Raw genomic sequence first — 24,102 nt, 5'->3', positions numbered from 1 at the left:
AGTCTGGAACCTTCCCCAGTACCAGGGCTCCAGTCTGGAACCTTCCCCAAACACCAGGGCTCCAGTCTGGAACCTTCCCCAGCACCAGGGCTCCAGTCTGGAACCTTCCCCAGCACCAGGGCTCCAGTCTGGAACCTTCCCAGCACCAGGGCTCCAGTCTGGAACCTTCCCCAGTACCAGGGTTCCAGTGTGGAACCTTCCCCAGCCCTGGGGTGGCTCTCAGGCCTGAGCTGCCTCTGCAGCACCACACTCACTCTGCTCAGCTGAGCCACATTCCCACCCACCCCTGGCAGACCTTTGGGGATCTCTGCCAGGAGAGATCCTTGGATGGGGTTCAGGTTTTGTTTCTGCAGCTCCCTGTGCCCATCACCTCCCTCTCCACAGACTCCCTCACTGCTGTGCCCAGGGGTTTTCCTGAGATTTATTTCTGTTTGGCTCAGGTTGGTTCCTCCTCCTCACTCCCAGACTTTCAGCTGCTCTCCCAAATTCCCCCAGCCTTTCCCTGCATGCTCAGCTGGGTTTGGCATTTCTGTGATGCCTTCAGTGCTACTTCAATTCCAGCTCTGCTCAAGAGAGGAGAAGCCAGCTGGATGCAGTGCTGGGGAGGGGAGAGGGAGGCAAAGGTGGATGGTGTGCCATCAACCTCTGCTCTGCTCTCACCAAGGGACAAAGTGCCTGATGTGCATCTTCCTGCAGCCTCAGATCCACCCCTTGGGGCTCCTTCCTCCTCTCAGCATTCCTCTCCCCTGGGGAAGGATCCTGCCTTATTTTGTTGATGCTACAAGATTGCAGTTTTGACACTTTTCAGCCAGCCAGCACATCATTGCTTTAATAAAAACCCGAGCAGGACTTTACTGCTCAACTCCAGATTGCTGCCTTTCGGATGCTGTCTGCATCAAAAGCAGGGGCTGTGGGAGAGGGGGAAGGCAGCTGAAACAGCCTCCAGAAATCCATTTATTCCCTCAGGCCTGGGAAATGTTCATCTAACTGGAGCCATCTCCGGGAGCAATGGATGGATGGAGTCAGTCACTGCATCAACTGGTGGGCTCTAAAAATCAGCAGGGCTGATGTGGGCCTGCAATGTTTGCCAAAAGCACTGCCCATGAAAAAACAACACCAGGCAGCGCTGCTTTTATCAGCCCTAATGATTCTTCAATATTAATGATGATGTGATTTTTATACACTTTCCTGTTAGCAAGGTGAGATGTGGTGGGGAGGCAGGGAAAGCATTTTAAACAGGGAAGGAAGGGCAGTGGCACCTGAGGCACAGCCTGTGATATTCTGAGAGGAAAATCACACTGGCAGGCTCGGCTTAATTTGATGATATAATCAACAAAAGCTTTTCATAATCTGCAGAGAGACAATGAGGAAAGTTGGATTTGCTCAAGCTAAATGGAGACAAAGAGACAACAAACTCACCATTTTCTGGGATGATTAATTGAAGTGAGAAATATTGCTGGAATTGACAGAGCCTTTTATGTTTTTAGCGAGTCAGGCCTTTAAGTGGGTGAATTGCTCTGGGGATTGGGAACAAGCTCTGCTCTCCTGCCTGTGTTTGACAACGTGGAGGGCAAACCTCGCTCCCCTGCTGCTTTGTGTCACATTAAACATTTGTTTTAAATATTCCCTCACCCTCCTCATCAGAACAACCTCGGGCTGTGTGTTTTGGACCAGGGGCTGGGCTGTGTTTCCTCTCTTCTGCACCGGCTTTGAAGCAGCGGTAAAAGCTCAGTGACTCCTTTCCTGGTGCCACCAGAACCCTCCCCATGGCAGCAGGGACCAGGAGGGGGATGAAAAGGCAGCTCCTTCCACAGGACAAACCAGATCTGGCTGTGTCTGTCCCTGGCCAGGACACCCAGACACCCCCAGCCTGTGACATCTTTGCCAGGGGAGCATCTTCCCTCCATCCTGCTGGGCTTTTTTCATCAGAGCAGGACTGAGCTGCAAGGGCAGCTGTCAGAATTCCGTGTGTGCACATCCCAGCACGGATCCAGCACAGACACAGCGTGGTGACACCTCCTGCAGGCTTTGGCACACCAGCAGCACCTCTCTGGACCTGCACATTAGGATGGGAGGGGTGCAATCAAAGGGGAGGAGGCTCGAAACCAAATCAAACCAAATCAAACCCTTCTCTGTCACTCCTGACTCTTGCTGACACACTCAGCTCGAAATTGCTGGTTTCAGGCTGACTGTACTTCCTCTGAGGGAGTTTTGAAATAGGAACCAAGTAACCCTTGACAGAAACCCTTGACAGAAACCCTTGACAGAAACCCCTGACAGAAACCCTTGACAAACCCTCCTGGAAGTACCCAGGGCTGGGAGCAGTGGCTTTTAAGCAGGACCCCCCACCTGAGACCTTTCCTGTCTCCACAAACCAAAGTGTGCTATGAAAAGCTGCTCCTGATCCTGCCCCAAACTGGCTGGAGCAGGGAAACCTTCACCAGGGAGAGGCAGAGTCACTCTGCTGATCCCAAAAGGGACTCCAGGATCCACAGCAGCTCCAGCAGCAGCTCCTCACAATCCCAGGAGAGAGCAGAATCCCAGCTGAGCTGGAAGGAACCCACCAGGAGCAGAGAGAAGAACAAGGACCTTGGCAGGAATCTGGGAACTCTGGGGACATTTCTGACTGAATGCCACAGCAGCTCTGGTGACAGAGCCTCTGCCCTGAGCTGTCCCCTGAGTGATGGGCAGGGGAGGAGAAGCAGCAGCTGATGGGAGCACACAAAGGTTCATCTCTCCCCGAGCAGAAGGAGGGTCTGTGCCACCCTGGATTTGCTCTTTTGTGCAGCAGAAGAATGGAGAGAGGAGTGTGGGCAACAAGGCTGCTCTGTTCCTGCTCCCACCCACCCCAGGAGCCTGAACCCTGCCACAGAGAGCACTAATCAACATTAACTTAATTACCATAATGCTGGGGAAAGGTGCTGGGTGGAGAGGAGCTGCCATTGCTGCCTCTGAGGGGGTTCTGCCTTGTTTTGTTTCTTCTTTTCTTAATTTTTTCTTATTTTTTTTAAATTTTTGGTGGGAGATGACTCAGGCTCTAGGAAGAAATTCTTCTCCAAATGAAAATCCTTGGGGTGGGGATCTACATGTCCAAGTCCAGACTCACCTGCACCTGCCTGAACAAGTGTCCTAAGGCCAGCACTTACCCAGCACCCAGAGCTTAGCAAAAGTCTGATTTTCCAAAGAGAGGCTGCCTTCCCTCGCTCCCCTCTTCCCAAAATAGCCAATGTGGAGCATCACAGGCCAGAGAGGAGACTTGAAGGGCTCCCAGCTGCAAGTCTGTCCCTTGAGAGCCTTAAAAAAAGCCACAGAAGTGATGCTTCAGCAGCCAAGTAGCTCTGAGTGGGGTCTGAAATAGCCTTTTCCTCAGGAAGGAGAGATCCTTCCAAAGCTGAATCCATCACACTCTGTGCCTGGGGAGCCATGGGGAATGAGGAGCCCCAAAAACCACAGGCTGGACTCTCCTGTCCCACCAGCTTTGCTTTGGGGTCCAAGGAAGGAGGAGGAGTTCAGTTTCTTTGGAAAGGTGAACACGGTGCAAGGATTCCTGAGCAGCAGGAGGTGGGAGAATCCTCACCAGGATCTCCAGCACTCCCTGATGTCAGGGTTTAGCTCCAATAAAATTATCCTTTCACAGGCTGCTTTGGGTTGGAAAGGGGCCTTAAAGGTCACCCAATTCCAGCCTTTCAGAAGAAAATTCCTTGTGCTGTTTCCCCCTGTTTGGAGCCACATTCCCCTGTGCCTGCCCCAGGGATGGATGGAAGCCCACCCTGAGCTGCCAGAGCCCTGCAGCAGGAGGAGAGCTTGGGGAATCTCATCCCTAATGCCCTCAGCCCCAGGGGGCCTGGAGCTGCCATTTGGCAAAGAAACCTTTATGAAGTTACTCAGTGAACAGAAACCAAATCCTTCATTTCCAACAAAGCCATTTCAAAATCCGTACAGAGCCGCATTGTGCCAACGCCTCAAACGAGCAGCACAAGCCATTAGGAAGATATCAGAATTAATCTTGTGTACAGCAGGACTGTTTAAATGCTTCAGAACAGGGGGTTTCAAACAGCTCTTTGCTAACTTTAATACCAGAGTTTACAACTGAAAAGCAGCAGCAGAAGGGGGAGGAATTTAGATCAGCGCGATGTAAACCCGGATCAAAAATGAAAGGTCTTGACTCCCACTGTTCTTATGTCAAATCGTATTTGTCAAAACAGAAATTAGTGCTGAAATCTTGTTTGGAATAAAAATTAGGATGCAGTTTCTATGAAACATGATGAAGTGGTTAACTGCCAAGGCACAAGGGGCTCTGGTTGTCACTGGTTGTTTGCCTTCACCTCTTGGGGTATGGGGGGAAAACACGAGATCCCTTCCCCTGCTTCTGCTACTCTGAAAGCTTCAATTAAAATCAGTGCCCTGTTACAGCAGGAGTCTGAAATATTCCCATCTCCAAGTGCTGCTTTTCCTGTTCTTTTTGGTCCTTTTTCTCCATGCCAGGGCTTGGAGAGCAGCCTGAACTGCTGACATTTATCCCAAGATGTGTGTGAGAAGCCTGGGAGCTGCCTGGGACCGCGTCACCACCCAGCTCCTGCCTGGTGGCAAACTGTCCAATTCTGGGAGAAATCCACACAGAGACGTTTTACACAGCTCAGGATTATCTTGGCAACGGAGCAAACTGTGAAAATCACTGCAGCTCCTTGAAAAATCTGCCCTGCAGCCAAGATTTGCCAGTCCCTGTGCAGAGCCTCCAGGTCAGGGATCCTGCAGCTCCTGAGCTGGGATCTGGGTTTAGGCCACAGTTCCCTGCCCGACCAGAGCTCCTTTTTTAGTTTTTTTTAGCCAAAAAAAAAAGCAGGAGGAATTTTCCTCCAAAGCATGAAAAGAAAGAGGGTTTAAAGAAAGAGAATGTGATGGTTAGAGAAATAAGAATTAATTTCTCCACCCCATCCGACGTGGTGTCTCTGTTCTTCCCAAGAACTTTCAGCAGCCATCCACCTCCCCTCTGGAATTCTGCAGGAACATTCCCAGATGTTCCAGTTCCAGATGTTCTCCAGTGGAATCATATGTCTGCTCCCATCCCACCCCACATGTCAGGGATCCCCAGGACAGGGCTGGTGCTGCTGGTCCAGCTGACAGGAATTAAACAGAAAATCCAAATGGAACTGGGAAATGGGTTTTCTTTTCAGCAAGAAAGAAAATTTCTCAGTTAAATCCACAATCATCTCATTACAATTCAGCTGCCTGTGAGTGGTACCTACTGCAGATGAAGCAGAAACACCAGACCTGAGCTACAGCCCTGCCAGTGCCTTATTTATTGAGTTTTTTGTCTGTGAACCTGATAGCTAACACAGAGAAACTGCATTCCCTTTATTTAAGGCAAACTAAACAAATTACATCTGAGCAACAAGGTAGCAGAAGCGAGAGATAGAGGGGACAAAGAAGTAGTCCAAGAATTAGAGAAGATCTATTTCTTTTTGTATCAGCACATTCTCTTGCAGAGTTAGGGGGAAAAAAAAAAAGAGAAAAGTCCATTAGCTTTTGAGCAACCTCATTTTTCTTTGCTTTCCAAATAAACCACTGCACCTACACTTCAGGGACCTCATCAAAAAGCACTTCATGGCCAAGGTTGCTTTCCCATCTTCTTCACATTAATCTTCCTCGCTCTCCTGTCCAGGTGTTGGTCAGAGGGTCACAGGAGCTCCCCTGGCTCTGCTCCTGCCCCTCAGCCACCCATGGGGGGCTCGGGGTCACCCCCTGTGCCAACCCCACCCCACATCACCCCAAAACACCACTTCCCCCCTGATTGCAGTTTCTGCTCTGCTCTCTTCCACTTCACCACCCCTGCTAGAGTCACAGCCTCTCCAGCTCTCCATCACCTGGCCCTGGAGATCCTCCCACAGCTCCAGAGGGAATTCTGGATCCTTTGGAATTCCATGAATTTATGAGAACACAGGACATCGCTCAGACCACGCCGAGGTCCCGTCGCTCTCTGAGATTCACACCCAAACCAACTCCAGCCTCATCCTGGCTGTGTAAAATCACAATTCCCTAAGGAATTGGTGCAAGGGCTGATATTCCCTGAAAAGAGCAGAGAATCCTGGAGCTGGGAAGGAGCAGAGCCCAGGACACATCAGAGGCAGCACAACCCCGAAATCTCCATCTGCCAAACCCAGGCTGAGCCTCCCACCTCCAGCAAAGGAACTTTGAGGGCTGGAATGAGGGAAATCACCCAAACATCTGGCTCACACCACAGCTCACTCTGCTTTTTGTTGTCAACAGGAGGGATCTTCCAGGTTCTGGGGAAGTGCTGATGAATGCCAGCCTCAGCATATGGGCTGCACAGGTAAAGCTGGCACCAGACAGGCAGCTTCAAGTGCTGCCTTTTAGGCTGCTATAATCAAATTTAATAGAGGCTGTGTTCCAGCTGGGGAAGAAATGGCTTTTTTTTTTGGATTACAAACCACTCATGTTTTTCAAATATCAATTTCCCCTGGAGAATTAAGGCTATCGTTCAAGCTGAAGCAGCAGTGGCAGCTCTGCCCTGAACCAGCGATGGCTGAGAGACACAAAATGAGAGTTTGGGCTCCTTTAGGGACAGGGCAAAGGAGAGTCTGGAGGAGGGCAGGCTGGGGGGAATGGGTTAGCAATATTCTTATTATGCCCTGGGTAAAAAAGAAAAAGAGAAGAAAGGTGTTCAGCACAAAAATGAATAAGATAAGTTATTCCTTGAGAGGAATGGGAGAGCAGACATATGATAAACACCTATTGCCAACTGATTCTTAAATATTTAATACTTGGCACTACTCCCCAGTTTAATCCTCTTTTCCCCAGTTTCTCCAACCATCTTTCAACATTTAGTGATCCTCCACCACCCAGCTCTGGTTCATCCCTGCACGACTCCAACACCTCCTGGAGCTCAGATCAAACTGTTCCTGCTTCAAAGTGTCACGGAGGAGGGGAGCTTTCCCTGGAGCTGGGAGCACAATCCCTGATACAGCAGAGATGCTGCAAATCCACTCTCCACGTGCCTCCCATCTGTCTCCAGTGACACACAGGCAGCTCTGGGAGAGCTCAGCAGGAAATTGGAAGTGATCATCGTTCAAATGCTCCTCTGGGAAAGAGCTTTCCTCCTGGTTTTGGGCAGTGGGGCTCAGATGTTGGCGAGGCAGAGGTAATTATTTCTGACAAAGATGGGTCATTTGACAAGCCAGGAGCACTTCTGGGAGGAGCAGTTCAAGGAGGTTAAGCGCAAAACAACAGCTGGGGCGAAACACTGCTGGTGCCTCCCTGTTCTGGCTGTTTGAAATTAATTTTAGAGTGGTTAAAGGTAATCTGATTATATTCAATTTATTGCTCCTCCACAGACCTCCTTGAGGACCTGCAGCATTTAATGTGAGGGGTCCCAAGAGGCCCATTAAAACAAACACACACGTCCTACCTGCAGCTATTATCCTGCTCTGCCAGAGCCACAGGTAGCAGCTAATGAGCACAGGCTGCTAATTCACCTCCCAATTCAAAGGGGAGATGCTTCATTAGAACAATCAGAAGAAGGTGCCCTTCTGCTTCCCAAACACACTTCCCAAAAAGTGGCAGATGTGTTATGACAGCACAGCCTGGAACTCCTGACAGTGAATTTCTCTCAGATCTGATCTGCTCTGGATGGGCTCTGCAGAGCAGGCACCACCTTGAAGCTGGGGCTGTAAAACCACTCCTTTTGTGGTTTTATCCACAGCCCAGCCCAGCAAACATCACCTCCCAGAAATGAGAGAGAATTCAGTGATAAAGAAACAAAACCACCCTTGGCCTCAAAATGAATTAACAGGATTAATTGTGCTGTTCAGCATGGGGCCTGGCACCTGCCATGAGCTGAGCCTGGAACCTTCATAATCATCGATGGAAGAATCTAAACACATTTTCTCTGTGAATGCAGTGGGTCAGGAGAATGCAAATGGTCCATTACCACGAGCACAAACACATTAAACCACTGCAACTCCATCACTTGGGACCATCTGTCCGTGTTCTTCCCTTTCTCTCCCATATTGTTAAAGTCACACCAACAAGACCCCAGCTGAAAGCCTCCAAATGCTCTCCAGTATGCTGCTTGACAGGATTAGATATCAAAATAATCTCTGCAAATTGGGAAAATAGTCAGAAACAAGCGGGATGCAATTCAATAAGGCCACACGGCGCATCCTGCCCCGGGGGAAGCACAACGAACCGTGAAGCAGAAGGAATAAATGGTGAGGCAGCACTCTTGTGAAAGCCTTACCCAGGAAATGCAGCTCAAACCAAGGATTTCCAGCTCAAACCAAGGATTTCCAGCTCAAACCAAGGATTTCCAACTCAAACCAACGATTTCCAGCTCAAACCAAGGATTTCCAGCTCAAACCAACGATTTCCAGCTCAAACCAATGACTTTGGAATGGGAAAAAGGAGCAAAGCCCACCCCAGGATGAGGAATGATGAATTCTCGCACAAGAAAGGGCACAGAGTCTCCTTCCAGCTGCATCTGGAGATTCCAGAGGGCTCAGCAGGAGGAATGGGACCTGCAATTAAAGCTGGCTAGGTCTGAGGCTGCTCAGCCTGGAGGGGAGAAGGCTGGAGGAAAGTTGACAACATTCTGGAGATGCTGCAAAGAAGGAGAAGCACTCTGCACATCCCCAGGGAAAGGCCAGGGAGTCACAGCTTAACTCTGCAGGACAGAGGGGTCAGGCACCAGGACAAGCTTTAAAGCTGGAAAGCACTGAGGCAGAATTGCCTGCCAGCACTTTAAGACAAGCACAAACAAACCCCTCGCTGGTGTTTTTGTGTTTTGTTGCTCCCTGAGATGAGTGGGAACTGCAGGTCTCCAAAAATCCACCTGAAGATGCCCCTGGGAGAGGCAGCAGAGCGATCCCGAGGGAAGGAAGAGCTCCATAAAATCCTTCCTGATGGCTCCATCCCCCTGCAAACCTTTCCCAGAGCTACCTCAGTGACAGAGAACATCACAGCGACAATTTGGGATGTACACACAAAAGTCAGGAAATTAAAAATGCTGGTTCCCACAGCAACCAGGATGGAGCCTGCCAACAGAGAGAAGGAATGTTCTAGCCTAGGCAAAAGGTGTTAATTTTAATGCCTGAAGGCAACTTCCACTTCCAGCTGCCTCAAGGAGAAGTCCATGAAAGCTCTGCCCTCCTGCACGGGCAAACCTTGATCCTGAGGTTCTTTGTTCTTGAGTTCCCTCTGTTCCTGGCAGAACACAGCAGAGTGGAGCTTGGAAATGGAGATGAACCAGAGCAATTGAGGCTGCTGTAAACCCATCCCTGAGTGCTGTGATCCCCAGTTCAGAATTCAGTTTATGTTCAATGCTGTGATCCCCAGTTCAGAATTCAGTTTGTGTTCAATGCAGTGATCCCCAGTTCAGAATTCAGTTTGTGTTCAGTGCTGTGATCCCCAGTTCAGAATTCAGTTTGTGTTTGATGCTGTGATCCCCAGTTCAGAATTCAGTTTATGTTCAGTGCTGTGATCCCCAGTTCAGAATTCAGTTTGTGTTTGATGCTGTGATCCCCCAGTTCAGAATTCAGTTTGTGTTCAGTGCTGTGATCCCCAGTTCAGAATTCAGTTTGTGTTTGATGCTGTGATCCTCAGTTCAGAATTCAGTTTGTGTTTGATGCTGTGATCCTCAGTTCAGAATTCAGTTTGTGTTTGATGCTGTGATCCCCAGTTCAGAATTCAGTTTATGTTCAATGCTGTGATCCCCAGTTCAGAATTCAGTTTATGTTCAGTGCTGTGATCCCCAGTTCAGAATTCAGTTTGTGTTTAATACTGTGATCCCCAGTTCAGAATTCAGTTTGTGCTCAATGCTGTGATCCCCAGTTCAGAATTCAGTTTGTGTTCAGTGCTGTGATCCCCAGTTCAGAATTCAGTTTGTGTTTGATGCTGTGATCCCCAGTTCAGAATTCAGTTTGTGTTTAATACTGTGATCCCCAGTTCAGAATTCAGTTTGTGTTTAATACTGTGATCCCCAGTTCAGAATTCAGTTTGTGTTCAATACTGTGATCCCCAGTTCAGAATTCAGTTTGTGTTTAATGCTGTGATCCCCAGTTCAGAATTCAGTTTATGTTTTCCCACCCCCAGCTCTGTGAGGAAATGACCCCAGTTCTGATCTGAATGATCCTGTGTTCAGATGAAAGCACTGTGGAGAGATACAGGAATAACTTAGGTGTTCTTAATCCTGTGTTTGTACCTGAGAGATAAATTCTGTCTATATTGAAATTAGTAGGAAACGACCTCTGCCTTTAGAACTTTCTCTCAAAACGCTTTCATTTTCCTGCACTGAACTTTTTCTCCCTTTTTTTCCCCATATAAAGTGTGTTAGGGTGCAGAAGTGGTGTTGGGAATAAAACATCAGAAGAAGGATGAACAATTTTAGTCAGTCCAAAAAAATAAAATCCTCCCTGTGTCTCACACTGATGCCTCAAGCAAAGGCTAAGGGATTTCCTTGAACTTCCAAAAAAATCCTCTCTAGAGACAGGAACAATCCTGGGAGGCTAAAAGGAAATACTTTGTGAAAGCATAAAGGTCTTGGAGTGACAAATGCCTGCCACAGCATTCTGAGCACACAGAGCCAGCCCCGGCAGCAGTGACAAATCTGAAAGTTGATGTCCTGTGGGAGGAAGTTAAACCCACTGATTAAGTGAGATAAGGGACTTCTCTCCCCCAAAAAGCCAGCAGAGATGAGAAAAAAAAAAAATCAGAAACAAGCACCTGGAGAAATTACAGAGGAAGAAATTCTGCAGCAGGACCCATTTGATATATGATCTCCTGGAGGTGAATAGAAAAATGTCAAAATCTAACACTAATCCAGATGAATATCCAATGAGATACATAATGAGGCTGGAAAGAAACCTCAGCAGCAGCACAAAATGATGTGATAAAGCAGTTAAGTCCTAAATGTGAAATCCAACACAGCAAAGCCAGTTTGGAACCTGTTTAATCTCTTCAGAAGTTTCAGGAGTGGAAACCAAGTGAATTAAAACCAAAGTAAGTGGGTTTGCTTTTGCTGCACAGTTTCCATCTCCTCTGAATAAACAAGGGAAAGCTAAAATACAGAGGGATAAAGGTAAGAAACCCACGAGTCTCAAGATATTTCCACCATTAAAAGGCATAGCTAAAAATGTTATTTTTAAAATATTCTTAACCTGCTCTGGTTTTTTATGCAGTTCCTGGTGGTGCAGGGGGGGTTGTGTCTGCAAACTCCTCCTGGAATAAAGCTGGAGCCAGAGGGGAGTTGGGCTCTGCTCCCAGGCACCCAGGGACAGGACAAGAAACAGCCTCAGGGGAGGTTTAGGTTGGATATTGGGGAAAATTCTTCAGTGAATGGGTTATCAAGTGTTGGAAGCTTCTGCTCAGGGAAGTGGTGGAGTCAGCAGCCCTGGGAGTGCTCAGAAATGTGTGGATGTGGGTTAGTGCTGAACACAGGGGTGCTGCTGGCTCAGTGCTTGGGTTTAGAGGAATTGAAAGGAATTCTCCAAGCCCAGTTTTGTGATTCTGGCAAAAATCTCATAAAGAATCTGACTGCAAGCGGTGGCCAGAGGACACCTGGCCCTGAGCATTCCCAAAAAAACACCTTCAGCCCAAGCAGGGCAGTCAGGAGCCCCAGGTCTGGCATTTACCTCCCTATGGAATCCCTGAGTGGATTGGGTGGGAAGGGACCTGAAAGCCCATCCCATCCCATGGATCCCATCCCATCCCATCCCATGGATCCCATTCCATGGATCCCATCCCATCCCATGGATCCCATCCCATGGATCCCATCCCATCCCATCCCATGGATCCCATCCCATCCCATCCCATGGATCCCATCCCATGGATCCCATCCCATCCCATCCCATGGATCCCATCCCATCCCATCCCATGGATCCCATTCCATGGATCCCATCCCATGGATCCCATCCCATGGATCCCATTCCATCCCATCCCATGGATCCCATTCCATGGATCCCATGGATCCCATCCCATGGATCCCATCCCATGGATCCCATCCCATCCCATCCCATGGATCCCATCCCATCCCATCCCATGGATCCCATCCCATGGATCCCATGGATCCCATCCCATGGATCCCATCCCATCCCATCCCATGGATCCCATCCCATGGATCCCATCCCATGGATCCCATCCCATCCCATCCCATGGATCCCATCCCATCCCATCCCATGGATCCCATCCCATGGATCCCATGGATCCCATCCCATGGATCCCATCCCATCCCATCCCATGGATCCCATCCCATGGATCCCATCCCATGGATCCCATCCCATGGATCCCATGGATCCCATCCCAGCCATGGGCAGGGACCCCTCCCACCCTGCCAGGCTGCTCCAAGCCCCATCCAGCCCCACATTCCCTGGGATTCCCAAACTCAGGACCGTGCCCAGGCCCCTGGAGCTGGATGTTTGCTCAAACCAGTGCCAAGCCTCCAACTCAGCTTTTGCTGTGGAGCTGCCACCAAATCCTCCTAATCCAGAGCTGGATCTGTGAGCAGTCCAACTCCACCCACTCTCAGCTGGCTGCCTTTTAATCACACGCTCAATATCTCTGAAGATTAGACAATTATTTCCGCATAATTAGTGTCCAGAATGAGGCACAGGCAACATCCATAATGGGGTGCTTAAAGAAAATATCAAAAGAAAAGAAGGGAAAAAATCTTAAGGACGAGCTCGCTGTGTTTTAAAATCCACCCAGAGCTTGAAAAAAAAAAGGATTAAAAAATAGCTCCAGCCTGATTGTTCCGTGTGTGCTCCGCCACGGGGCCGCTCACGTGTGGCTTCCTCCACATCTCTGCCTGTTCCTCTCTCAGGAACAGCCCACAGAGACCCCACAGAACCCTCTCCACTCCCAGCTCAATGCAATTTTCTCCCTTTTTCTGCTGCCATTTGCTACTCTAATGGTTGTTTTTCTATTTCTTGTTTTGTTTCTTTCTCCCCCGTTTTGCTGCGCCAAGCACTTCTGACAAATCCCAAGGCGCTCTCTCCACTTCCAGGCCTCATTAAGCTCCAGACTCAGTTTGGGGTCAGTGGAAAGTTCAGGAAGCTCGTGAGGAAGCTGGGATGATTAATGGGGTTGTGTGGAGATAACGAGGAGCTCACCCAGTTTGCTGCTGGGACAGGCCCAGGCTGAGCTGTGTCCAGAGCCCCCAAATCCCCCAGTCTGGGCTCCCAAATCCCCCAGTCTGGGCTCTGAAATCCCCCAGTCTGGGTTCCCAAATCCCCCAGTCTGGGCTCCCAAATCCCCCAGTCTGGGCTCCCAAATCCCCCAGTCTGGGCTCCCAAATCCCTCAGTCTGGGCTCCCAAATCCCCCAGTCTGGGCTCCCAAATCCCCCACCCTGGGCTCCCAAATCCCCCCAGTCTGGGCTCCCAAATCCCCCCAGTCTGGGCTCCCAAATCCCCCACCCTGGGCTCCCAAATCCCCCAGTCTGGGCTACCAAATCCCCCACCCTGGGCTCCCAAATCCCCCAGTCTGGGTTCCCAAATCCCCCAGTCTGGGCTCTGAAATCCCCCAGTCTGGGTTCCCAAATCCCCCAGTCTGGGTTCCCAAATCTCCCAATCTGGGCTCCCAAATCCCCCCAATCTAAGCTCCCAAATCCCCCCAGTCTGGGCTCCCAAATCCCCCAGTCTGGGCTCCCAAATTCCCCCAGTCTGGGCTCCCAAATCTCCCAATCTGGGCTCCCAAATCCCCCAGTCTGAGTTCCCAAATCCCCCAGTCTGGGCTCCCAAATCCCCCACCCTGGGCTCCCAAATCCCCCAGTCTGGGATCCCAAATCCCCCAGTCTGGGATCCCAAATCCCCCAACCTGTGATCCCAAATCCCCCACTCTGGGCTCCCAGTTCCCCCAGCCTGGGCTCCCAAATCCCCCAGTCTGGGCTCCCAGTTCCCCCAGTCTGGGCTCTCAGGTCCCAGTTTTTCCAGCCAATTCTCCTTTCTGACTTTATCTCTTTGCTAAGATGTAAATCCAAGATGAACCCACTGGGTCCAAATGACATTTTTTCAGCAGTCCCTGCCCAGCCCCAGATGATGCTGAAGCCCCAGGTTTGATGCTGGAACACAGAAGGTGTTTGAGGAGGGCTGGAGGTGAAACATTGGGGTTTTTTTTCCCTGTTTAAACTTTTGAAATGAATATTTCAAACTGAGAAGTCAGCTGAGCCACCCTGATCAGCTTAAACCCCCGTGTGAGTTTTAGGACCCAGCAGAGCCTAATTTGAGCCAGCAGGACCCAAGGTGAGAGCAGAGTGGGGATAGATCTCCTGATGGATTAATTAACTTGGGAATGATCTCAAAAGAGGGGAAATAAAAACCCCACAACAGGGATTAATGTCAGCTCCAACACACAGCCAGACTCCAGCGAGTTTGGGATTTGGAGGACATCCTGATTCCCTGCTTCCTGCTGCCAGGAAATAAGTTTGTTGCTGCAGTTTCCACTGACAGCAAAAGCCAAAGTCAATTCAAAATGCCCTCCTGAAAATGATTCATCTGGGGAACATTATACATGAAAAAGGAAAAAAAAAAAAGATGATGATGATGCCAGGGAACAACAGAGTTGCAGCAACATCTTCATTACAAGGTATTTTTCTCTTTAATGGAGCCAAGCATCCACTGTCATGTGCAATAGGCAGCAGGCATAATTCATCACAGAAATTAAGAGTGCCATTATTATTATTATTATTATTATTATTTTAATCACATAAAAGGACTCTCCAGGGTTTTGCAATTTTGTGATCACAGGGAAAGAGACCCAAAGACAGAAAAGGTGCAGTAAGTGATTGCACAATTGGAGGTTCCCATTTCTCTTCTGGCTAGCTGGGATATTGCTGAATTAATATTTTCATTCAATTACCTCTCTGTTATATATTCACAGACCAAGTCCTGTTGCTTCTAATTGAGGTGGGTGTGTTTGCTGCCTGCTAAATCCTGGATGGAGGAAGCAGGAAATGTTCAAATTTGGGAAAATGTTTGGTTCAGCTGGGTGCTTGGAGGAACTAACCCTGGCACTTGGGAGATTTTGGGGTCCAGCACCCCAGAGCTGTTAAAAGCTGCTGTCACAGGAGCTTGGGGGTGTTAAATCCAGTGGGGATTTTTGGAATTTCCAGTGGGATTCCTGGAATCTCCCTCCAGATCTGAGCCTGGCAGGTCACAGTGCCACCGAGCAGTGACAAAGTGAGGTGGGATTTGTCAGGCAGAACAAACCTGAAGGTTCTGGACCTCAGGACAATCGGTTTTGTCCTTTCCAGAGGCCTCTCTGTGCTCACTGCTTTTCTTCCCCAGCCATTTCATCCCCTTTTTTCATCCTGAAGAGCCAAACCAGCCCCATTTCCAGGCAGCTGAGGCCAGTGACCTCCTGTCTCCAAAGCTCAGGCCAGAGTCTGAGCCCAGCACACAAACACAGCCCAGGCAGCCACGGATTTTTCCAGGAATTTCTCCACTCTGCGCTGTCACCAGGCAATCAAACGTGGAGCAACAGCAGAGCCCTGCTGCAGGATGAGGTGTAAACACCTCCTGTCCTCTCAGTCCAGCTGCTGGCACAGCTCTCTGACCTGGCACTGTCCTGCCTGTTGTCACTTGGATTGCCACCAGCCTCGCCACGCTGCAGAAATTCAGCATATGCTGAGAGGAGCAATGGCTGCAACGAGGCAACTCGTGATTCCAGGCATGATATTGAGTGGGGAAAGAGGAAAAAAGGGGAGAAACCTGGTTAAGGCTTGCTATTTTTAAACTAGAATTAATAAAACAACGTGCATTTAGGTGGTGAAAAACACCTAACAGCACAGCAAGGTTCCATATTTATTTGCTGTCACTGATTTGAGAGCAAATTGGCTCAGGTTAGAAGTCAGAGAAAGATTCTTCTGCTGCCAGCACTGCACACTTCAAGAGATATCTGAAAATCAGGCTTCTCACCTTATCATTGTTAAAAGACTGTGCAATCAAAATGTAACTGACAATTCAGCTGATGCACGAGCAGAACGAGATGCCAGCTCACTCTCCCGTAGCTACAGAAGCTCTGTGAAGCTAACAGGATTTTAAAAACATTTTGTCAGAAAAATAAGTGGCTCTGACAGAGCTGGGGAGTGGGCAGAATAATAATGCAGTGCTCTGGAGCTGCTGGTGACAGGTGCATTTCAGGGGCTGTGACACACAGAGCTGCCCTCCCCGCTCCGAGGGAGCCAACATTTGCAAACATCGCTGAATTTAATCCTTCCAGCACCAAAGGCAGCAGTGCTGAGCTGCTTGACAAGGGTTAAAATAACTGCACCAGCACTGGGAGCACAGTTTGCACCTGCACATCTCCAGCCTCAAGCTCAGCTGTGGCATTTTCCTTAAATGTTCCTAAAGCAGCAGGTTTGGGGCATGGTTTGAGCAGTGCCTGGAAAATCCTGCAGCTTTTCCTTGGGAAATCCTGCAGATAATCCTTGTTATAGATACATTTTATATTGTTGGCTTTTGGCAAATATTAAAATGAATGTTATGTGTATAAGAATGAGAAATTTTGTTGTATTAATATAGTTTTCTTTATTTCTGTTATTGATGAAATTTAGAAATAGTGGTATAATACATATATGTTAGGCTATGGCATAGTATTAAAATAAAAACTGCTTTTGTTTGTATAACCCAAAGACTGAGGAAAAAAAGAAATAGCTGGAGAACTCCTGCATTTGTAAATTATCTTATCCAGATGAAGACAGCAGTGACCAGAACTCTGGGGGAGGAATTTATTGCATTTCTGTGATCAGGGAATGTAAATCTCAATGGTGCCAAGAGGATTGATCTATTGGGAAGGGGGCAAGAGAAAACTGAACAGAAGAACACCAAAGATCCTAAGAAGAATGTCTGAATATGTGTGAGAATTTATGGATATGTGTGAGAATTTATGGATATGTGTGAGAATTTATGGATATGTAGCAGGGTTCTGTTTTTAAGGGACAATCCTTGGTCAGTGAGGTGAATGCAGAGACACCTGGCCCTATCTGTACACTTTATTTTTTTCTCCTAATTGTCTTTTTTATTAAACTTTTAAATTCTATAAAAATTATGTGAACCTCTTTTTTCACATCCTGAACACCCCCCCAAGCTGTGCAGGCAGTTTGGAGGCACTGGAACCTCGTGATGTGAGGTTTGTTCCAGCAGAGATCATCCCCCCACCCTCGTGGAGCATTCCCATGGCATCATTTCCAGGGAAATCATCACACATCTGAGAGTCTGAACCGTGTTTGCCCCACTGGAGCACTCCCATGGCATCATTTCCAGGGAAATCATCACACATCTGAGAGTCTGAACCGTGTTTGCCCCACTGGAGCATTCCCATGGCATCATTTCCAGGGAAATCATCACATTTCTGAGAGTCTGAACCGTGTTTACCCCACTGGAGGCCACGGGCTGGGCTGTTCAGCGTGGCACTTCTGATCACAAGCATCACTGATGAATAATTAATGCTGATGAAAGGAGCACAGCTTGTGGGTTTAAGGAAAGGGCTCTCGAGCTGCAGTGATTGTAAATGACAGCAATCACAGGAGTTCTGTGTGAATAAACTCCGTCCAGAAACGTGGGAGAGGCTTGATGAGAGAAATGCCTTAGAAACAAGAGCTGGAGAACATTGAGCACCAGCAGGAATGTGAGACCAAGCCACCAGATCAAAGTCCAGGAGAGGGGGAATGCTGCCTGTGGAGCAGCTGGAAAATACCTGGTTAGTGGCAAAGTTGGATCTCTGGAGAGATTAATGGGGCTGGGGATCCAAGTTTTCCTTCCTGGGCAGGAAAATGGGGAAGGATGCTCTCTCCTGGCTGGCAGGAGAAGCAGGACACTCAGTAGGAGCAGAATTCAGAGATCATTTTTATTTCTGCTTGGACTAGAGGGAATATTTGATCCAGAGCAACTCCCCCCAGGCTGAGGCTGCCAAACTGAAGGCTCCAAGTGAGCAGCAGCACATCCACAACAGCAAAATTTAATCACCCTTCAGGAACTTGATTGCTTCCCATGCACACAAACACACTCAAAAATAGCCCCAAAGAGGTTCCTCCCCTCCCACATGGAAGCAGCTGCAGAGAAATCTCAGCTTAATATTGACATTTCCAGCCTGGAGAGCACCCGGTTTGCCTCCTTTCCATCTGGAGTTTGGAATAAAAAGACACTTGATGTGACAGGAGGGGGAATGGGCAACAATGCAAGGCCACAGTGCCCTGTCCTCGTTTCTCAGATCTCTGAAGGCAAAAGGGACAGAGAGGGCTGCACCAAGGGATTGCCTGATGCTGCCCTCCTTTAGCAGGCACACTCAGAAGAAGGAAAAGCCCATGGAAAGGTTGAAATGTACCATGGAGCTGCTTTTCTGCAATTGTCTGCAAATCCTCCTGCTCCAAAGCATTTTTCCTTGAGAGTGCTCACAGGCACACTACAAACAAGCATAAGTACTGTCAATTGTTTTAGCATGATAAATGCATTTTAAAGCTTTCAATATTTTTGACTGTTTACTGGCACACTCCTCTGAGGAATTTTGACAAGCTCACCAGAGTGGAAGAGCTGCAAAATGTTTCAACTTGCTGCTGAACTCCATGCAAATTCTCAATTACCCAACCTGGCTGTTGCTGGAGGGGGATGAAAGAGCAAAGCCAAGGCCAAACCCACCCAAATCTGCTCCTGGCAGAGAGGAGCTGGCCAGGGGCAGTGGCTGCTCACACCCAGCCTGTGGCAATCCCAAAACTCCTTCCCTGAACCTCCCCAAGGGTTCACGGGGCTTCTTTGCAGCCCAGCCCTGCAGAGCCAGCTGTGAGTCAGATGTGGCCTCACCACCCCCACAGAAAAGCAAATTATTGTCCCTAATACCTCATTTAACCCTGCCCTCTGCCAGTCTGCAGCCACTTGTGTCACTCCACACCCTGGGAAATGGTCTCTCTGTCATTCTTGTCCTCCTTCAGGTCCTGCAAGGCCATAATTGGGTCACCCCAAACCTTCTCTTCTCCAGGCTGAAGGTGTCAGAGACACCTGATGCCATTCCCACCTTCACTTCCCCACATCTCAGCCCCCAAAGCTGAGCAGGATCAGGGTTGGGCTCCACACAAAGCAGATCTCCACAGGCTGGAGCTGATGTGGAGAAGGACCTGGACACCCACAGAGTGCAAATGAGGATGGGAGCGTTCCCCAAAGCCTCAGTCCCATCCTCTGCACTGGGGAAATCAGCTCCTGCCCCCGGAGGAACTCTGCTGTGCCCTGCTCTGGGTGAGGAGCTCCAGGAGATCATCTCTGCACACAGATCCCTTGGAAAGGAGCCCAGAGCCCTCTGCACAGCAGGAATTCCCCAGGGATGGGCAGGGAAGGCAAAGGAAGGGCTGCTGAGGCACATTGTGCTGGGCTCAGGGAGCAGAGCAGGGAAATCCTGAGTGCAGAGCAGCAAAAAGACAATTTATATCCCCAAATTCCAACAAATACCCCAAAACCACAACAAGTATCCCACCAGAATGAGCAGGGGAATAGCACTGAAAGTGGCTCACATAAAAAAAGGTAATCTGCTTTAAAGAGTAAAATTATACAAGCCAGTTAGCACAGAGTATAAAGAGCTTTTAATATTGATTCACTCAATATTTCATGGAATTCACATCTTGCTCAACAGTGGAGAAATGAGAGAGAAAAAGCTCAATTTGGTCGGGTCCTGAAGCCTACAAGCTCAGACAAATAGCAGCATTGTCAGCTCTGGGCTGCCTTCATGTTTTAATAAAGACACTTTGATTTCAGCACTGCTCCCAAGCACATTTGGTGCTGGCTCTGCACAGAGGTGAGCCAGGCTGGGACTGGGAGCTGCTCAAGGGCTGAGATTCCCAGCCCTGGACACGCACAGGTCACCTCCAGCACGGGGATTCAGAGCCTTGCTCCTCTGCAACAGCCAGAGGGACGAGATCAAAGCTGTGACAGACACCTCCCTGCACTGCAGAGAGACAAACTGCCCTGGACTTGTGACCTTCAAATCCTCAGAAAAAGGGGAATTGCAGTAAATTGAGCCCCACTCACCGAACATGTTCCCGATGTGGCCGTTCTTCGTCAGCGGGCGCAGCTCGTTCTTCCCCAGGGCGTACTGCTTGTAGTTATCCCAGGCAAACTTCATCATCTGGGAGGGGAAAAGGGAATGAAAAGAGTCAGCACAAGTGAGAATTTGCAAACCTGAGCTCTGGGAATCGATGGGAGTTTCCCACTCACTGCTAAACCCATGGGCCATTAATGATAAAATCTTAATTCCCACTGAACACGAGGAGTGGGGCTGAATCCAGAGGTTGGATGAAGTCTCCAGCTCATCACTGCTGGTGAAGAACCTGGCACATCTCACACCAAAACCCCACTTTGCACCCTGGCCCTGCAAACCACATGGGATTTGTGGAAACTTGTCTCCATCCCTGAATTTCCAGCCTTTTTCTGAGAGCATCCCTATTTCAGAATGGTTGTTAAAACGGGCTAGGAATGTAAGGCCAAAGCTGATCTGTCCCTAAGTCCAGGGAGAAACTGATCTTAGGGACTGCACAAAGGTTTTCATTCCATTAATTAAAAGAATACATTCACAAAGACCAAATCCATGACATTTTGTTATCTTCTATCAAAACTCCACCGTGCTTTCTTCAGAGAGCTCTGCAATGGGCTGGGTGATTTCTGAGCAGCCCTTTCCAACTCAAACAATTCCTTTTGGCATCTTTGAGCTGGGGCCCAGCACCCTGACCTTCCCCTGGGGGCTGTGGGGCAGTGCTTGTGCAAGTTCCAACACACACACACACAAATCCCAGCACAGCTTCTTTTGTCCTCCTGCCCCTCTGGCTCCAGCTGGGAGGAAAAATTAAACCTACAAGTGTCCTTTGGGAGAGAGTGGGACTTGTCAGCTTCCAAGGAGTGCTTTAAATAAATCTGCTTTTTCAAACCCCCCCAGCCTGGCTCTGAGCAGTTCCAGCCCAGCATCGCGCTGACCTGAACATCCTTTGATTCAATCCCTGGGAAAAAAAGATAACAAAGGGGAAGAAGGGGCTTCAGAGAATCAAACATGTTCTCCAACAAAGATAAGACTGAAATGCTTCCCTCAGACCAGGCTTTTGAGGGGAAATGACAGTTTAAACCAAATCCTTCCTCCACAGAGCGCTCCTGTCTCGTGTCTGCAGCAGCGTTTGCTGCTCTGTTTCAGGATCAGAACCTGCAGGTTACTTTGGTCTGAAATTCCTCCTCTCATCTCAGCTCTTCCTCTTCCCTCCAGCTGTGTGTTTCACTAACCCAACATCACAAGCCCCTGGCAGTATCCTCCTTAATTAGCAAAAAGCCACATCCCCAGATTCCCCCCTCCTTTTTAAACATCGAGCTTCCAAAGTAAAGTTTCCTGGAGCTGTTCATATGGAGGAGGATAAACATTTGCTGAACTGATTGATAACACTCAGGCTCCAACACCACCAGGAGATGGAATGCTGGACAAACAAATAAAGCCAATTTGGGGTTTAAAAACTCGGTGTGGGATGAATTAAGTCAGTGGAGAGCTCTGCTGAGGAAACTGAATAATGACCCAGAGAGGGGGAAAAAACTCTCCCCAAAATGCACTCAAACACGTCCCAGGCAGAAGACTCGAGGTGTTCACTTTATTTTGGATAAATCTCTGGGTTTTTTTTATTTTTCCAGCAGGTTCTAGAAGGGAAGTTCTCATTCTTCATGAACACAACAGGGTGAATCTTTGAGGAGCTCTGGGCAATGCAGGGTGAAGGTTTGATGTGTCAGAGCTGGATCCTGAGGCTGCCAGCAGGAAGGATGGTGTTTTTAAAGGCAGCAGCAGGGCTCCTGCACCAAAAGGAATCAGCCAGGCACCTCCTGGGCTCATTTCTCCTCTCAGAGCTGAGGAAGGAGGACCCTCCCTTCCATGGGGAGCCTGGACACGCAGAGGATGTGGAAATGATTCTGTTTTGTTCCCTAAAACTCCTCCCGCTGTATTTCTGAGTCAGCCTCATTTTAAGCTGAGTGTGACATTTGAAGTTATTTCCTTCCCTGGACTTCTTTAACCCCTGCACTGCAGAGGGTGCAGGGTGAACCACAGCTCCCTGGGACCCAGAGTCTGCACAGTCTCCACGCCAGGGAGGGGATGGAAAACCACCCCAAACAGCCACATCAGGGAAAATCTCCTTTCCTCCTCCCCAAAGTGCCCCACTTCAGCCAGGACTCAGAGTTCTGATGGAGCCACCACGTGCAGCTCTCCTCTGCTTATTCAGCCATTCCAGCTGCTGCAAGAAGCTCCCTCACCAAAAGATTTCTGTCTCAAGCTGTGCCTCTGCTCATTCCTGAGCTGCTCAGCAGGGAGGCAGGGGATTCACCTCACCAGGATCCCTTCAGGTGAAGCACACTGTGCTGGCTGCCTTTAAACCCCGCAGATTTGGGAGGCAGGATGCAGAACGTGGCAGCTTTTCATCTCCCAGCATCCCAGAGCTTTTCCTCTCTCCACTGACGGCTCCAAAAAGCAGCAACTGGAAAAGTTGAAGAGCCAAAAAAGCATCTGCACCACTCTGCCCGTTCTGGCTCCCTGCAGCTGCCTCTCCAGTCCAAATTTAGCACCTCAGCTGCCAAACCACCCAAGGGATGCTGCAAAACCCTAAAAATGGGGGCTCCACATTCTCAGCAGCTTCCTCTGAGCAGAGATCCCAAATTCCAGGCTGGAAGGGAAGGGATGGAGGTGCAGGAGGGAGGGGAATGTGCGTGCTGAGGTGTTCCAGGCTCATTTCTGATGAGCCACCAGGATTAGAAGTGAATATTTTATGCCATTCCAGTCCTGACACATCACAATACATCAGTGTTAACATTGTGCCATTTTGCATTTGAAAAATGGCACCGGAACCACAAAAATTATGGAAATAGATCCATAATTTCAGATTTTGTTCTCACCACTGAGCCATCTGCCACCTAATAGACAATTATCTATTTGGCCCTGGTATTCTAAGCACTCCAGGTCTCAACTGATTTACAGCAGAGACTTCCAAATTTATAACTTCATTTGTCAGATGGCTCTTTCTTTTCTTTCACCTGTAAGTCACTTGTTACTTTGGAGAGTTTCAGCCAGACAAGTCTGTATTAAAATCAGCTAGAAATGACAAAACTGAACTCTGGAAACCTGCACTATCATTTTCACCATTTACATTCTTATATTTTTCTTATTCTTTGCTCCATCCAAACCCAAAAAGGACCTGGCTTCCATGGCCACCTGTGTTTCACAGAGGCAGCAGCAGAACAAAAAGCATTTAGAGGATCCAGGAAATGAGGAAATAGGTCTTGGGATAAAAAACTTGACCAAGAAAGTGTTTTCACTTAGAAGAGATGTGCAAATCTTCAGCACATTTCCTAATGAAACCACTCCAGATCTCTGGGTTTATGGACTTGCAAAAAGCAGAGAGATGAGAGGGAAGAAGAGAAAGCTTCCCCCAACCATCACTTGCCCTCCTTTTGTTAACAGGGAAGATTTCCAAATGCAGAGCATTCCCAAACAGCTATTTGATTAATTTTATCCATCTACACTGGGATAATTAGTAAATGCTTAAAGGATGAAATCTATATATACCAACCAATCAGCCCCTTTCAAGCACTTCCAAGGAACATTACACAAAAGCCATTATCTTCACAAGACAACCACTTCTGTGGCTCTTCAGCCTCCTTCCATCAACTCCTCTTCAAATATTTCACTAGAAAATATCAAAGAAATTTCCAGTTTGGGTTAAAAAAAAAAAAAGGGAGGGCATGGGGGCAAGTGGAATTTTAATATTTCTTTCTCCATTGTATTCTTAACTTGTTTTTTCCCCACCTCTCTTCCTTTTCCTGCAGCTGGAAGCAGATTATTTGTCCTAGCAGTTTCCAAAGCAGGACCTGTTCTTTCCCACCTTTAACATCCTTGCTGCCCCGTGGTAGCCCTGTGCCAATTTGTGTTTTTAAGCTGCAAGAATGCCATTTATTCCCCCCTGCTGTATAAAATATAATTTTCCAGATGACAAAAGAGAGAGAGAAAAAGAAGAACTGTCAGTCTTGTAGGAAGAAGTCTGCTCAAACACATCGGGATAACTCATTTCTATTTGGAATAATGGATGTATTTTTCCCTTA

At 48.5% G+C, this 24,102-nt stretch overlaps 1 protein-coding gene across 2 annotated transcripts in view; it reads right to left on the bottom strand.

Moving 5' to 3' along the window:
* The window catches only part of MAN1C1 (mannosidase alpha class 1C member 1), a 57,620-nt gene that overhangs the window by 18,803 nt on the left and 14,715 nt on the right, over positions 1-24,102 (bottom strand). For both annotated transcript variants that reach the window (XM_058856344.1, XM_058856343.1), the window contains exon 2: positions 20,020-20,116. In XM_058856344.1, coding sequence (XP_058712327.1) covers positions 20,020-20,116 — 97 coding nt within the window. The remainder of the gene's footprint in view (positions 1-20,019; positions 20,117-24,102) is intronic.

This window comes from Poecile atricapillus, chromosome 24 (genome assembly GCF_030490865.1).
Source record: "Poecile atricapillus isolate bPoeAtr1 chromosome 24, bPoeAtr1.hap1, whole genome shotgun sequence".
Lineage (NCBI taxonomy): Eukaryota > Metazoa > Chordata > Aves > Passeriformes > Paridae > Poecile > Poecile atricapillus.
This window is presented reverse-complemented; position numbering and strand designations above follow the sequence as displayed.